Raw genomic sequence first — 16,394 nt, 5'->3', positions numbered from 1 at the left:
AGACGTGTCCTAATCTCATCAAACATTTAGCAAATAACCTTTGAGTTCACATGAACCGCCCACACAAAACCCAAAATGAGCTACAGAGAAAACATAGAAAAAGCAACTGTCTGTTGACAACCAGATTTTCTTTCAGTTCTTTGAGTTTTCTGTCTATAAATAATCTGTATGTTTCAAATGTGACCATTTTCTTTCAGTGTGTCTCCTGGCATGTTCTCACGTAAGTGTGTTTGGAAAATAAGAATTCAATGTGTAAATCATGGGAATGACTGAGTTTCTGGAGGGGAGAGGTTCAAAATACATTCCTTTTAGATACCCAGAGTGTCAAAATGAAGCATTAAGGTGATGCATTCTTTCTTCAGTGCATCTGTTCATCTTTTGGGGAATCCGGAGTTTGATAAATCACCAGAGATAAAACCATCATTTTTAACCCATGGTAGATCCCAAATGTCAGAAGGAAAAATAGTGCAGCATCTCCTCTTCATGAGTTCCCTTTCTCTTTGCTTGTAAATTATGGGAATTTGTTTGCAGAGAAAATATAATACTTTATTAACTGGAAAATGATGGCTTTTACTCAGAAACGTGAGAGCTGAAGCAGAAAAAAAAGCAGGCACTCCTTTGAGCTATAGTAGCTTAACAAGATTTGATATATGCTCAAAGTGGCATCAAATGTTAGATGGGAAAATGATCATAATATAACTAAAAACAAGGTTTTCATCAGTATTGCATCAGTATTTTACCTTCTCTTACTGACTCAGGACCCCAGTCTGAGCCATCTAAGTGCTTGTTGAATCTTTGATGGGGAAACTTTATGTAACATCATTGTAAACAGAGATGGACAAAGCTATCTATTGTGATTTTTTTTCCCTAAAAATTACCCAGAAATTCTCTTTTAATAGGCAGCCTAGAAAATAAAACAAATTCCCACAGATTTCTGTAATTATAGGTGAATATGGTTCTGTGTCCAAGAGGGCAGCTAAAAGGACTTGGAATCCAGAAGGCATAAACCTTTCCCTGTTGAGCTCTGTAGGGCAAAAGCACAAAAACCGAAAGAGTAAGTTAGCCAAGAAGACTTACCATGGGGCATGAAGGCACCCTGGAGCGTGTAACAGAGCCTGGGAGAGGTCCCAGGGTGGGCAGACGTTGCCGGACTCCCAGGAGACTCCGCAGAGGGCCCCTCGGTGCTGGGTCCTGAAGTGTGGGCAGGATCCAGAGTTGAGAGTGTAGCAGTGCATTCTGGGAGGAGGCTGGTGCCGATGAAGGTGAAGGTGATAAAGTGAAGGGCTGGTCCAGAAGTGCCAGGGCCCCCGCGCCTCCGAAAGGGAGGCTTTTCGGGGAAAGGCCGGGGAGAGCACTGAGAGACAGAGCCTGAGAGAGTGGGCTGCGAGGGTTGGGTGCTGCTTTGGAGAGCTTGGCCTTTCCTGGGTAGACAGTAGGGCGTCAGTGGAGGGGCTAAGGGGGAGAGGGACCTTCTGACCCAGCCTCTCTTGAGGGGACTTTCCTGGTCCCAGGGGACATCCTGCATTGGAGACGGGCCCCAGGTGGGGATGGGTGGAGAACAGAGCCCAAAACCAGTGAGTGTGGCCAGCAAGTAAGAAGACGGAGCTGCAGGGAGATGGTGGTCGTCGGGCCTGAAGGGGTGCTTTGCCCTGGAGAAGCAGAGGGCCCGTGGGAGGGCTGTGGCCCCAGCATGCAGGCAGAGGAGCTGGTGAGACTTAGTTACACAGAGCCGGAGCCTGTCTGCCTGGAGAAATGGCACCTCTGAGTTCCTGTCTTGCTCGCAGTCCGAGAGGAGAGTGGGACACAGGCCTGTGTGCCCTGCTCGCTGTCTGGGGTGGATCCCGTGAGCCAGGTGAGCAGGCACGGCAGGGCAGCAACAAGGACAGAGAAGGGGGAGTGGGGAGCCACGGCCTTCACCTGGCACAGAGGCCCACCCCATGCCCTTACAGCCCGTCCCCATGGGCAGGAGGCCGGAACTGCTACACCTTCTCAATACCGAGAAGTTAAACATCCCTCTTCCCGCCCTGTGTTGATTCTGAATGCAGAGCTGGAGCTCTTCTGGCAAAGACGCAGCCTTTACACCACTCTCTCACTCTTTTCCTTTCAACATTTCCCTGTTAAACGTTGTCAAGAAGAGGTGGATGGGGGACTTCAGAAGCTGGAGGGACAGGTCATTCTGTAAGATGAATTGAGGGCACCGTTGTCGTGCGCGGGTGAGAAGCGACGGCTGAGGGACAGCCACTGCCGTCTCCCACCTTGTGCCACAGAACCAGTGAGGGTCCCTGTCCTGGAGCCCCGGGCACGGACACCAGGGGCGCCTGCCCCCACCCCCTCGCCCCCCAGGGCCCTCAGGGAGAGGCAGGCCTGCATCAGCCAGCTGGGACTGAGAGAGAGAGCTCGAAAGAAAGTTATGAGACAAGATTGCTGAGCGGCTCAGCCCCACGTGTCGTATGTCCAGGCCAGCTGTGCCTGCTAACGAACTTGAGGATGGTGCCCAGTCTCACCAGCCTGATTGCAAAAAGGACAAAGACGCTGTGCGTGTGGCTCATCTCGCTTTCCCCCACTGCTTGTGTAAACATGTCCTAATGATGGCATCAAGGCAGAGGCATTTGTGTGAGGTGTAGGGTACGCACCGTGTTGCAGAGTCCTGTCTGTCTTTCAGAAATGGGCTGCGGGGGTTTGGCCGTTGTACGTAATTTATCCACCAGCCCATAGAGGGAGAGGCGTGTGTGTTTCATGCTGGCCTGTCTTTTTTTTTTTTCCTCCCAAACTACCACTTTCCCTTTCTTTTTTTTTTTACTTCACTTGGTCATTTTTTTCTATGCAGCCCCCTCGCCTCACCCCCCATCCTCAAAACTAACAACCTCACAGCTAACAGGTATGTTATCTAAAAATCTACTGTTCTCCCTGTATCGGCAGGCTGAGCTTTTTGTCACACAAGGTGGAAAGGCTGAACCAAAGAGGGCTGGACTTACTCAGATAGGTGGGAGCCTCTGTGGCCGCCACTGAAATGAACAGCAGGGGGACACTTAGGAGCAGTTACGACGATGGATGTGGGCTCGGGAAGAAAGCTACCTCCAGAGTCTCTTAAGGAAGAGACCCAGAGTGACCCTGAGTGGGGTTTGGCTACATCTTTCCTCCTCCTGAGGCAGGCAGCTCCTTGAATCAGCCCTGAAGGAGAAGAAAGTAGATACCATAGCTGCTTTCTTTGTGAGGGTTTGGGCTTTTCTGCCTGTTTAAACTTGGAGGCAGGTGGAGCAGAGGGGAGTGAAGCCCCTTGTGTCTGTCGCTGTGCGATGCTGCAATGATGACTTGGGCCCAGACCCGCCCTCCCTCTCCCCACTCCCTCAGCAGTCTCTGCCCCTCTTTCCTCTTTCAAGCTGGCCTCAGTAGAAACCAGAATGGAGGAGGCTGGCAAGAATCCAGCATTGGGCACGAGAGCACGTGTTGCCCTGACTGGCTCTAAGGCGAGGGGAATGGAACGGCCGAGGGCTCGGTGAGCCCTGCTCCTGCTGACCTGCCATTGTCAGGATGGGCTCTTGTTGTCTGTATCGAAGGTGTGAGGGGTGATTGATTCATGAAATGGAGCCGGCCAGTTAAGGAGGAGCTCCCCTCCTACTCCCCTCCCTGGGGAGCCCTGTGTCCCCACAAATGTACTTCCGCCCAGCTCCAAAAACTGGGCTGTGACTCGAGGCCTGTCGGGCAGGATGGGCAAAGAATGAAGTTTGGGCTAAAACCCCAGCTGGGACTTCCCTGGTGGCACAGTGGGTAACAGTCTGCCTGCCAACGCAGGGGCCACAGTTTCGATCCCTGGTGCAGGAGGATTCCATGTGCCAGGGGCAATTAAGGCTGTTTGGCATGACTACTGAAGCACCCGTGCCCTAGAACCCCTGCCCTGCAACACGAGAGGCCGCCACAGCAAGAAGGCCACGCACCACAACAGAGGAGCCCATGACACAACCCGAGCACGTTTTGCTCAGATGAGAGCAGAACTTTAAACTTGGGAGAAGTCGTCAGCATGGGATACAACCAACCACAGTGATGACTGCAGAGGACTGTAGTCATAGAGGAAAACTCTGTAGAGAACTGTAACATTGAAAAGTATAATAAAAAATTCCCAGACCATGCTTGCTTGCTTGATGACAATTCACTTTTGCTGATATAATGCTTTTTAAAATATCTGCATGTCTAAACAGACTTCTAGATCTGGGGGTCAGAACAGTGGAATCAGACCGTCCCTCTGTCTTGAGGCTTGGTATGTTTCTACCAGTTTTTGTGGGCTCTGCGGAGGATGGGCTAGGCCCGAGGGATGGTGAGTGGTTTGGAGCAGTTGGATGGGAAGGGTGAGCTATGCTGCTCTCAAAGGCAGGAGGTGAGACTGCCCAGCAGATGACAGTGAAGAGGGATGACAGGCAGAGGGAACACAGCTTTGAGTCTGGAAAGAAGTCTACCTGGGTTCACTCAGTTAAAGCCTTAATGCTTGTCAAAAGAGGTGGATTTAAGTAATCTGAGGGTAGCAGGGAATCATGGGAGCACTTTTAAGAGTGAAACAACACAGTCAAAGCAGGGTGCATGGGAGGCAGTTGTGGTTTTGTGCTTATTTAGACTGAAAGAGAAAAGGGTACTCACATGAGTGGCCGTGAGTGAGATCGAGGCCACCAGCACGGAGAAGGGGAGTGTCGTCTGTGTAAATCATCTTGGTTAACATTCCTAGAGTGTTCATGGCCAGCTAAGATGGATTGTGAATATTGTTTTGCAAATATTCTTGGTTTTTCTCCACCATCTTTTTGGAGAAAGATGGTTGGGGAATCTCAACCTGAAATATTTGGGGGAGTTAGTGGTGTTTGCTCAGGTCAACACTGGGGTCCCATCATTCATACCAAGAGAAGACTTGCTGGGGATTGTACGGGGATCACAATGGAAACTTGAGACAGAAAACGCAGCGCTGCCAGATTTACAGAGGCGGGTGGAGTCCTCTAGATGGTGGTCACAGGGAACGGACGTGCAGTGTGGTCATGGGGGGCAGGACGGGCCATATGACCCTCCCAGTGGCTTGGTTTTTAGTATTTATTATTGGGGATGCCCTGGTGGCTCAGACGGTAAAGAATCTGCCTGCAATGCAGGAGACCCAGGTTTGATCTCTGGGTTGGGCAGATCCCCTGGAGAAGGGAATGGCAACCCACTCCAGTATTCTTGCCTGGAGAATTCCATGGACAGAGGAGCCTGGCGGGCTACAGTCCATGGGGTCGCAAAAAGTGAGACAGAACTGAGCAACTAACACACACACACACACACACACACACACACACACACACACACCCTGTGCTATACAGTTGGTCCTTATTAGTCATCTGGTTTATATACAGCAGTGTGTATGTCAGTCCCAACCTCCCAACGTATCCCCCTCCCCCTTCCCCCCACCCTGATAACCATGTTTGTTTCCCGCATCTGTGACTCTGTTTCTGTTTTGTAAATAAGCGCATTGGTACCATTTTAGGATGGAGCTTTGCTGATGGTCACGGCCCGGGCTCTCATGTGATAATCCCAGCTGACAAGGGTGAAGTGGTTGTGCTAGCCTTGCCCCCCACCTCCCCAGGGCGGGCTCTGTTCCCCTCGAATGTATCACCAGGGAAAGACGGTGGCATGTCACCTCTGTGGGTGAACACCACGATGTCCTTCTCTGTACAGAGAGCCTCAGGGCCCACAGGGAGGCCACTCACTCTTTCTTTTTCTTCCTTTCCAGTTACTTTAGAGCAGTTCTGCCTGGCTGTAAGGAACTGTCCTGACCAGGAGGACCAGGCTTTGTTAAAGAAGGTATGTTCCCGAAAGGAAGCCCTGATGCCCGAGAGCCTCGCAGCACTTTTATTGCCCTAAGGAGAGATTCACTCTTACAGGCAGGAGTAAATTTATCATCTCTGAATTCTACGCTCCTCGGGGATACACTTGTCATCAGCGGCTGGGAGGATTGCTGGTTAATGAGCACGGCCGCTTTCCTCAGAGAACAGCAAAGTGACGGGGAAGTGGGTGTCAGCTACGAGCGGGGGTCCATGCAATTCTCCAGAGGGCTCGGGGGTTCTACTTAAGCTTATCTGACAGAGCCTTGATTCTCTGAGCGGATTTATGAGGCTTGGCCAAATTCCATGACTCTCACTGTACTTTTTAATTAAGACAAAGGATTCCATGCGTCCCGAGTCTGCCGCATCCTCACTTTCGTCACTGTGGGGAACGCTTCACAAATGAGACTGTTCATATGAACCACGGGAAGGGGCATCGATGTCATCGCTTCCTCCCCCTCGAGTGGGAGGAAGACTTTTCTTTTCTTGGTGACCGTCGCTTTGTTTCCTTCCAAATGGACAAAGGAGAACAGGTGCGGTCTCATCTACGTTTTGGTTGTACATCTGGCTTGAGCCAAATGTGTGAGAAAGCCTGACCAACACCCTGCCTGCATTTAATTAAAACTTGGCCATTGGAGGCAGGAAGCAGTAGACACCAGCAGATAACTAAGGAATATGCACTCTTTTCCACCCATGGCTAAGGCTGTTCCCACCTGGAAACTCTCCTTGGGCCGACCAGGAGGCATCTGCATTTCCGTGATGTCACTGCAGTTCTGTGCCGTCAGGAAACCACGTGTGCCAGGGATTGCATTTCTTTACCTGAATACCATGCCAGGTGTTCTCTGACTTAAGAAATGGGTGGAAAATAGAGGGCGTCACTAAAAGGGATTTTCAACTCATTTGCCTAAGATGTGATATTTTCAGTCTGTCTTTTTTTTTTTTTTTAAGCTTTCAGTAATGTTGATTTTATAAACAGATGTTCTGATACCAAACTTTGGGCTTGCCCGGGAGAACTGACCCGCCAGAGTCCTGGTTCTAATACGCTGACTTTGAATGGCCTCCACAGAGGCACAGGAGCTTTGCTTGGCATTTTAAGGTCGTCCACTCCAAGTTCTTGGCACTCCCCGCCGAGGCCCGTTCCCCAAGGGTCACCTTCCCTGCCAGGTACAGGCAGTATTGCTGTGATCGTAGAGTAGCTCTTGGGTCCCAGACACTCACCTCTTTTTTTAAAATGTAAATGCTTTAAATGTTATTTTATTAATGGAGTATAATTGCTTTACAATGTTGTGTTAGTGTCTGCCATGCAACAAAGTGAAGCAGCTTTATGTGTGCCTACATCCCCTCCCTCTTTGGCCTTCCTGCCCCACCCCGCGAGGTCGTTGCGGAGCACCGGGCTGAGTTCCCTGTGTTACACAGTGGGCTCCCGCAGGCTCTGTTTCACACGCCGTGGGGCATGTATGTCAGTTCCACCTTCTCAGTTTGCCCCCAGTCCCCCCGCCCCGTGTCCACATGCCCACTCTCTGCACCCACGTCTCTATTCCTGCCCTGAAAATGAGTTCGTCTGCACCCTCTTTCTAGATCCCATGCTGTGTGTGCTATGCTCAGTCACTTCCATTGTGTCCAACTCTTTGCGACCCTGTGGACTGTAGCCCACCAGTCTCCTCTGTCAGTGGGATTCTCCAGGCAAGAACACTGGAGTGGGTTGCCACGCCCTCCTCCAAGGGCTCTTCTTAACCCAGGGGTCAAACCTATATCTCCTCTGTCTCCTGCATTGCAGGTGGATTCTTTACCCACTGAGCCCCCTGAAAAGCCCTTCTAGATTCCATAAATATGCATTAATGTGTTAATATATTTGTCTTTCTCTTTTGACGTAACATTACTCTGGATGACAGACTCTAGGTTCATCCACGTCTGTGCAGAGGACCCAGTTTTGTTCCTTTTAATGTCTGTGTAATACTCTGCTGTTCCACATCTTTATCCATCATCTGCTGATGGACATTTAGGTTGCTTCCAGTCACCTTCCAGGTGACCGGGCTGTAGCACCTTTGGTTCTTCTTGTTTGGTCCAGCATTTTCTCCCACCATCTCCTCCTTCCTGTTTCTTTCTTATTCTCCTCTGAATGTCCATCTTGCCCTGTGTTCCCCTCTCCATACCTCTGTGGGCTGAACCTACTGTGTGCCAGTTGATCCTGCTCCTGAGCCCTGCATGGAGGCTACCTGGGCATCTCAGAGGCAGCATGGGATGGAGAGGTCAGAGCATGGAGCCCGGTGCCAGGAGACCAGACCAGGCTTGCATCTCACTGTCCCCAAGGTCTCCATGACTGAGACGCTGTGGCCACTCTCTCCACATCCATAGAGAGAATATAGAGAGAGATGCCACTCAAAGCCTCTTCCTTCTCTCAGTTTTTCTTTTTCTTTACAGACTTTTTTTCATCTGGACCATTGTTTAAGTCTTTATTGAATTTGTTACAATATTGCTTCTGTTTTACAGTTTTGGTTTTTTGATCACAAGGCATGTGGGATCTTAGTTCCTTGACCAGGGATAGAACCTGCACACCCTGTTTTGGAAAGTGAAGTCTTAACCACTGGACTGCCAGGAAAGTCCCTTCCTTTTACTTTCTCACCCTCTCCCCACTGCCATGGACATAATGCCCCAGGCTGTCTCCTTGGGAACATTTGGCTAGAAACTAACAATTGCATACTCTGTAATGACCTATATAGGAAAAGATTCTAAAATAGGGTGACTATGTGCATATGTATCAAAATTACTGATTCATTTTGCTGTACACCTGAAGCTAACACAGCATTATAATTCAACTATACTCCAATAAAAATTAATTTTAAAAAAACTAGCAGTTGGGAGCGGAAGAGGGTTCAGATAGCCCTAGGTGTCCTGGAATAATCCCCAGTGACATTGAATATTTCATGTCTTTCCCACTGGTCTCTGCAGACTGTGTGGCTGTTGCAACCGAGGATGATGTCTGTGGCTGTTTTCTCAATATCTGTAGTTTTTTGAACCGGCATCATCAAAGAAATTTCACTCAACAAAAATGAGTGCTCAGTTCATATATACTGAAACTGTTTTATGATTGTTTTTTTCAGGAGATTGAGGTTTTTTAATGTCACATATCAGAGCACATCACGTAGGCGTGACAGTGGTGTGCAGGATTTTTGTAGATGGTTCTGTGGGAGAACATGCTCAGGGTGACAGTAGATCATTCTGACTACAACCAGCCTGCGGTCCAGTTTCTGTTTACTTGGGCAAGCTGTTCACTTCCTATATTCTCTGCAACCAGCTTAAATATTTACCCCCACCTCATTGGGTGAAAGTTGTTGCAGGCAAAAAAATGCAGATGGAGACTGGCTCTGATGTTTTTTAAAAGTTATATTTGCATGCGTACTGTGACATTCTTACACCATTCCGGATATTTTGAGACTTGTGTGTGTGTGCTCAATTGCTTCAGTTGTGTCTGACTCTTTGTGGCCCCATGGACTGTAGCCTGACTGGGTCCTCTGTCCGTGGGATTCTCTAGACATGAATACTGGACTTGGTTACCATTTCCTACTCCGGGGGATCTTCCCGACCCATCCAGGGATTAAATTCACATCTCTTGCAGTTCCTGCATTGGCAGGCTGATTCTTCACCACTGTGCCACCTGGGAAGCCCCCACTTGAGACCTAAGGGTGGATATTTCATGCTCTGTGAGGCTGCTCTAGAAACAGACTGCAGGGAAGATGCAAAAGATGAACACATAGCAGTTGAGCCCATGTCTGATACCCCTGGGAAAACAGAGCCAGGGAGGGAGGCTTTGGAGATGGCAGAAACCAGCGCCTTCGTGTGACAGCCAAGAAAAGCAGGACAGGGAGAAGCCGTGGTCCTCTGCTAGTTGATGGGCAGTAGATTTGGGGCCACAAAGCCAGTGCTGTGGACCCTCAGTCTGAGCTTCTTGCTGGGACCTCTGCCCAGATGAGCAGATTCACAGAAAACCTGCCACCTTGGCCACAGCAGAGCCACACAGGAGGCAAGACCAATGACGCCACGGGTGCCATGCTGCGGCTGCTGCGTGGGATCCCTCTCTCGGCTTATTGTCAGTCACACCCTGTTTTCTGAGAATACTGTGAGGCAGGAAGAAGCTGGCTCCTCCATGACTCAGTTTCCCCAGCTGTGTGCATGCTCAGCTGTGTCTGACTCTTTGAGACCCCATGTACTGTAGCCCATGAGGCTCCTCTGTCCATGGGATTTCCCAGGCAAGAATACGGAAGTGGGATGCCATTTCCTCCTCCAGATGCCAAGTAGAGGTCAAGGCTATTGATGACTTGGTTTTTCCCACCACTGTGGCCCTATTAAGGGGCTGGAGAAGAGATGCCAAGGGTAGGACAGCTGTCATTAGGGTTTGCCTCGCAGGCAGATTTCACTACGATTTGAACCACAGAAAAGATTTAGATCCCATAGATGACTTATGACCCCATTCACTTTCAGTCCCCGTATTGACGGTTTCTTCACTCATTCTTTTTCATTGTTTTCACCTTGGCCTCACTGGAGCTCCACTGTGGCATGCTGGCTTCTCTTGTGGAGCTTAGTTGCCCTGGCATGTGGGATGTTAGTTCTGCGACCAGGGATTGAACCCACATTGTCTGAGCATTAGAAGCTCAGAGACGGCCACTAGACCACCAGGGAAGTCCCTCTTCTTTCATTCCTAGTTTTACTTGCCGTCACCACCCTGGAGAGCTCATCTGCTCCTCACTTCTGCCCCACTCCCCACTCACCTGCGGCTCCAGATCACGCATGAGCCTCAGCCCCACGCCTGAGCTCACGCAGCAGCTGGACCCTCCTCCCGTCTCTGGTCTCTGTCCTGTCTCCTCAGCCTCGGGCGGTGAACCATTCACAGCTCTGTCTGGGGGTTGCCAAGCCAGAGCCGGTGCATCTGTACCCTTGGCAGCATCTTTCAGAGTTAACCCTTTCCTCTGTCTCAGAACAGAGCAGCTGGGCCTGGTCCATTGAGGGCAGGACTGGTCTCCACTCTACCAGGCTCTAGCGTATGACCTTGGCAGGTCATTTTGACCTCTTTCAGCCCAGTGTCCTCTTCTGATAAAAGAGATTGAATGTGATTATTTCAAAGACCCATCCAGCAACCACATTCTGAAAATCTGTGCCTGGACATTGTCGACAAGCTTGCAGTTCTAAACATGCTTGAGAATGAATGGCGCTGGCCCTCAACTGTCTGTCTCCCTACTTTGGGGTCAGCCAAATGAGCCTTCGTGTCCCTCTCTGGATCAGTTTCCGGCCCTAACTTCCTCTATCCTTTGAAACAGGGAGATCACAGAACTTGCATTTAAACCTGGACTCTTTGAGAGTGAAAGGGGGCACTGGTAAAAATTAAGCTTGGATGACTGAACATAAACCCTGACTGTCCCAGGTGAATCCAGGCATCTGATGAACCTGTTTTTGAATCAGGTCCAAAATCCCTTTCTCATCAAATGGCTCTAGGTTGCCTATCAGACTTTGTTCTCAGTGTTTGATTCAGCTGGTCCCTGTCACCCCCCTACCTCCAGGATGGTCTCCTCTTAAAAACTGGGGGGACTTCCCTGGTGGTCCACTGGCTAAGACTCCATACTCCCAGCAGAGTGGAGCTGGGTTTGATCCCTGGTCAGGGAACTAGATCCCACGTGCCACAGCTAAAAGATCCTGCATGCTGCAGTTAAGACCCAGCACAGCCAAAATAAAGATTTTTTTTTTAAATTGCTTCCTCTTTTCAGTGATGGAAACTGGCCATAAGACAGGCTCCTTGGTACCAGTCCGCATCTGGACCATCATTTTCTAAATCAAATATAAATTATCACAGTGCCTTAGTCTATTCCCTGGGGACTTACTTCCACACCTGGCAGCAGCTGTTTCCAGTCTGGGTATGAGACAGCCGCCCAGCAACGACCCTCGCTGGGACAAAAACATCACGAGATGGTAACCCTCTGGGTCTCCCTGCCTCCCTTTGGAAAAGCAAGTAGGATGATCTGGGGAAAGTAGCCCTTGCTGATTTGTGCTGCTCCCCCTGGGCCAGGGCACCAGAGCTAGTGAAGGAGCTTCTACTTGACCTACTATAACCGAAGGGTTGTCTCAGAGCCAGACCTCCCCACTCCAGGGATGCTGAGTGAGTGCCTGGAATATTCCCCACACTTCAGCCCCCAGCGCAGTCCTGCCTCAGCCACTCTGCCTCTGGGCTCTGGCCGGAAGCACTGTATAAAGTTCAAGATTGGCTTTTTGATATCATACCACATGTGCGTGCATGCTAAGTCGCTTCAGTCGTGTCCGACTCTTCGTGACCCCATGGACCCTAGCCTGCTAGGTTCTTCAGTCCGTGGGATTCTCCAGGCAAGAATGCCAGAGTGGGTTCCTGTGTCCTCCTCCAGGGGATCTTCCAGAACCAGGAACTGAACCCTCATCTCCTATGTCTCCTGCATTGGCAGGCAGGTTCTTTACCACTAGTGCAATTTGGGAAGCCCCTTCATACCCCATAGACTATAGAAAATGGTAACAAGAGCCAAGCTGCCTGCTCAGGAGTAAATAGAGCCATCTTGACTCTCTGCTCCGCAAACCGCAGACCTCTGGTGGGGCTGTCACACCAGCAGTGATGCTCCGGCCAGTCTCCATTTGATGGGCAGATGGACAGCCCATCTGTGGCAAGGCCGATGATACCTAGACCTTTGGACACAAGCAGAGCAGTTTGAGCATCTGCTGTCTGCCCGACTGGCATGTGCAGGGGCCCGTCAGAGTGGAGGGCATGGTTTCGGGGTGCTGAGGCCCAGGCCAAGAAAACCCACAGAGCTGATTCCCAGGGAAGGCTCCACTGACCAGAGGCATGCGAGCTTCCTGAGCATTTTCATTGGCTCCCAAGTATTCATGCTGCCCCCAAAGGCACAGGCAATCCCAGACAGACATGGAGGGAAGAAGGTCAAGCCCTCCTCCCCCACCTCCCCTCACCACTGTGGTCTGGCCCAGTGGGGCTGTTTCTCTGTCTCATGATGTTCTAGGAACTCAGACACACAAGTCTTTCTTGAAATTTGAAGCCCCCTAGTGAGTGACATGGCCTGACCCTTCCATTTCCCAAGTTTACAAAATACCAAGTTTACAAAATACAAGTTCTTCCTGGAAATGGGCCTTTTTTCCCCACGTGGTGGAATGCTAACAGGCCAGGATTGTTGAAACTTTGAGTTTTCAACAGAAAAATGATGACTGTACTTTAGCGCCGGAAAGGCAGAGCCTTGAGGAGAAAGGGAGTTTTCCACATGAGCGCTCCACTGATTCACCTCCCCTCAAAGGCTTAGAAACACCCCAGCAAGCTGGTTATCGTGTGTTCTTCCAATTGTCATTGTCTCAGTGACACTTTCTGCTTGGCTTCTCCCACAGCTCGCCTCAGCCGGCCTGTTCCCTCCGTGTGGCCGGCCGAGGGAGCAGCGTCCGGGTTGGGGAATGGCTCACTGCCCTTCGAGGGGCCTTCTGTCTGCCTCTGTGCTGTGGAGGAGGCCTCCACTCCTGCAGCGCTCACCGCGGCAGCCCCAGCGTCAGGCAGGGGCTTTGCAGGGGACCGTCCCCGGCTCACAGGCGGCTGGCAGCGGCAGTTGGAGCCTGTCAAGTGGGCGAGGTGGGGTTTTTCCCTCTTTCCTTCATTCTAACTGCTCTTTCTTCCTTTTCTAAACACGTGTAGGTGGCAGCTGGTCTAAGCACCAAACCCAGCAGCCAAAGGTGATAGCCAGCACCTGCCTCTGAGTGCACGGGAAAAGTGGGACGTCCTCCTTTCCTTCAGTGGCCCTTTTCCTACCTGAGGACCCCGGCGTGGCCCCTTGCCTTTGAAAGTGTCCTGGGCCCCAGGGCAGGAAACAAGAGCAAACATCCTGTGTGTGCACCACGCATGCCCGCAGCCCCCGCTTAAGCATCTGGGGCCAGTCAAGGGCTCAGGCCTCCCACACAGAAAGGAGAGTTCCTATCTGGGGCTTGACTCCATTTTCCAGGCCCAGTCCAGCATGAAGAGCGTCAGTCTGTGCTGCAAACTCCATGAGCCGAGATCATTAAGGGCGGTGGGGTCTGCAGGGGTGCAGCCCCATCCTTTTCTCGAATGTCTTCCTGCTACCTTCCCTGCTCCTTTCAAGTCAGAGCCGAACAGAAAGAAGCAAGCGTGTGGCTGAAAATCTTCTGAGGCAGCTGTTCTGCCATGTCCATTGAGGACCCATCGTGGGCCAAGTGATGGTTTTCTAGTACCTGGCTTGTTTGAAGAATGTATTTCAGGCTTTTAAATATATATTTAATAAGGGGAAAGAGCTACAGGTGATATAGAAATCAACTTTCAGATGTAGTGTTCCAGCCGTAAATGATTTTCCTTCATTCCTACACCTTTATGCCATGAAGGCCCTAGAATGCCTCCTTCCCTTCATTCCTAGTTCTCTCCCCACAAGGTCAAGTTCATGCCAAGGCTCTGCAGGGCATCTCAAACCAATGGCCCCAAATCTCAGGTGCGTTTATCTCTCCTAGTGAAATTTTAACTTTGGAAATAAATCTTCGGTGCCTAGGATTAACTTTTTAACTCAAGGAAATAAATGTCCAGCAGAATTGCAGGCTCCCTGATAGGTCAACAGAAGGGTTATTTTGTTGGCTGTCTGCACATACCTGCCACAACCCCTCTTCAGAACCATCTATGAGTGGCTATTACGTGCTAGGCCCTGGGCGTGTTATAATCAGTAGGACCTGGCCCTCACCCTCAGCTCCCTGACTATTAGATGAGACTCCCCAATAAGCAAGCACATTGTAGTGGGCTACGTGGTACAAGGGAGGAAATTGGGGGTGTTAACAAAGCATTCAGCTGGGGTGCCCAACACAGCATAGGTTAGAGAAGACTTGCCAGAGGAGGTGGCATTTGTGTTAAGTTTCTGCAGGAAATTTAATTTAACCAGCTGTGTGGGTTCCACTGTGTTCACTGGTGGGGTCAGTGTGAGAAGCTGTGCTCTGTATTTTCCATTTATAGAGTGTTTCAGGTGCACCGATGTGTGTCTTGAGAGCTGGCTGCTGCAGTAGGGGACCCAGCCAGCTGCCACTTCAGGGGAGAGGTCTCCAGAAGCTTCTATCCTTGTTGGCCATGCACCTTTCCCCCATGTGCTCTTTGTGCCTGCTCAGTCATGTCCGACTCTCTGCGACCCCATGGACTATAGCCTGCCAGGCTCCTCTGTCCTTAGGGTTTCCCAGGCAAGAATACTGTAGTGGGTTGTCATTTCTTCCTCCGGGGGATCTTCCTGACCTAGGGATCAAACCTGCATCTCCTGCATTAGCAGGCAGATTCTTTACCACTGAGCCACCCGGTGTGCTCTAGCAATCCTGAAATTCCAGCATTCAGCATTCCTTCCTTTGGTTTGGAAGGTTAATGTCAGACTCAGGTGTCTCTGAGAAGGAATGTAGCAGAAGCCATCATCTACCTCCTCCACAAAGCTCCCCTGTCAGGGGAAACGGACTGACGGCTTTCTGGTTTCAAACGCTGTCATGTGAAAACTGCACACGTGCCTGATTACCTAAGAGGAGCGTATGGCTGCATGGATGAATGGAGCGATAGGTGAGACATTACACCTGCTCTGCCCTTGACGCTCTTTTGTCAAGCGTCTAAATCAATATCTAAGTGGAAAGCCAGCTGGAGAGCAGAAAAGCCATGTTCCGAACGGCAGTGCACTTCCCCGAGTGCAGAGAGCATCATTGTGGGGGCACTCCCGCTTCCGCCAGCCGGCCAGAGTCATGCAGAGGGAGCTCCTACCCCAACACTCTCCCTTCCACATCCTCTGTGCACGGCTCTAGGGGACAGCTTTCATTTCAGACTTTTCTAGAAGACGAGAAAGAGGGAGAGGAAATCACTGGAGACAAGAAGACTAGACAAATCTGCTGAAAGCCATCTGAAGGAAAATGAAAGCAAAATTTGGCCCTAGGGAACTAAAATTAGTGGGAGGAGAAAACAGGGCCTGGCCCCAGAGTTGTCATTTTGCCATTTAAATAAAGAGATCAAGATGCGGAAGTGTGCAGGAGAATTCTCTTGAGTGACTTACCTAGAATATGGAGAAATTTCATCAGGGAACTTTAGGGCTGTGAGTCCAGGCTTGTTGTTGTTTAGTAACTAAGTTGAGTCTTACTCTTTTGAGACCCCATGGACTATAGCCCGCCAGGCTCCTCTGTCCATGGGATTTTCCAGGCAAGAATACTGGAGTGAATTGCCATTTCCTTCTCCAAGGGATCTTCCCAACCCAGGGACCAAACCCATGTCTCCCGCATTGACAGGTGGATTCTTTACCACTGAGCCACCTGGGAAGCTCTGAGTCGAGGCTACTAGACATTAACAGGATTGTCAAGTGGCTTTCCCAGCACACAGTGAAGGCAACATTTGTATTCAGGTTATATGGGGGCTCATGATGGATGGAGCTGATGGAGGGGGAGAGCTGGGCTCTCATACTCAGGCAGCTTCCTTGCCTGCAACCGGAGACACTTGTGCTCTGATTGAAAACCGGAAATGTTATGAGGCTTGAGGATTTCTGCTCCCTG

At 50.4% G+C, this 16,394-nt stretch overlaps 1 protein-coding gene across 1 annotated transcript in view; it reads left to right on the top strand.

Moving 5' to 3' along the window:
* Positions 1–16,394, top strand: part of ACOXL (acyl-CoA oxidase like) — a 356,241-nt gene that overhangs the window by 294,232 nt on the left and 45,615 nt on the right. The window contains exon 17 of the mRNA XM_052647950.1: positions 5,744–5,814. Coding sequence (XP_052503910.1) covers positions 5,744–5,814 — 71 coding nt within the window. The remainder of the gene's footprint in view (positions 1–5,743; positions 5,815–16,394) is intronic.

The sequence above is a fragment of the Budorcas taxicolor genome, chromosome 11, assembly GCF_023091745.1.
Source record: "Budorcas taxicolor isolate Tak-1 chromosome 11, Takin1.1, whole genome shotgun sequence".
Classification (NCBI taxonomy): domain Eukaryota; kingdom Metazoa; phylum Chordata; class Mammalia; order Artiodactyla; family Bovidae; genus Budorcas; species Budorcas taxicolor.
This window is presented reverse-complemented; position numbering and strand designations above follow the sequence as displayed.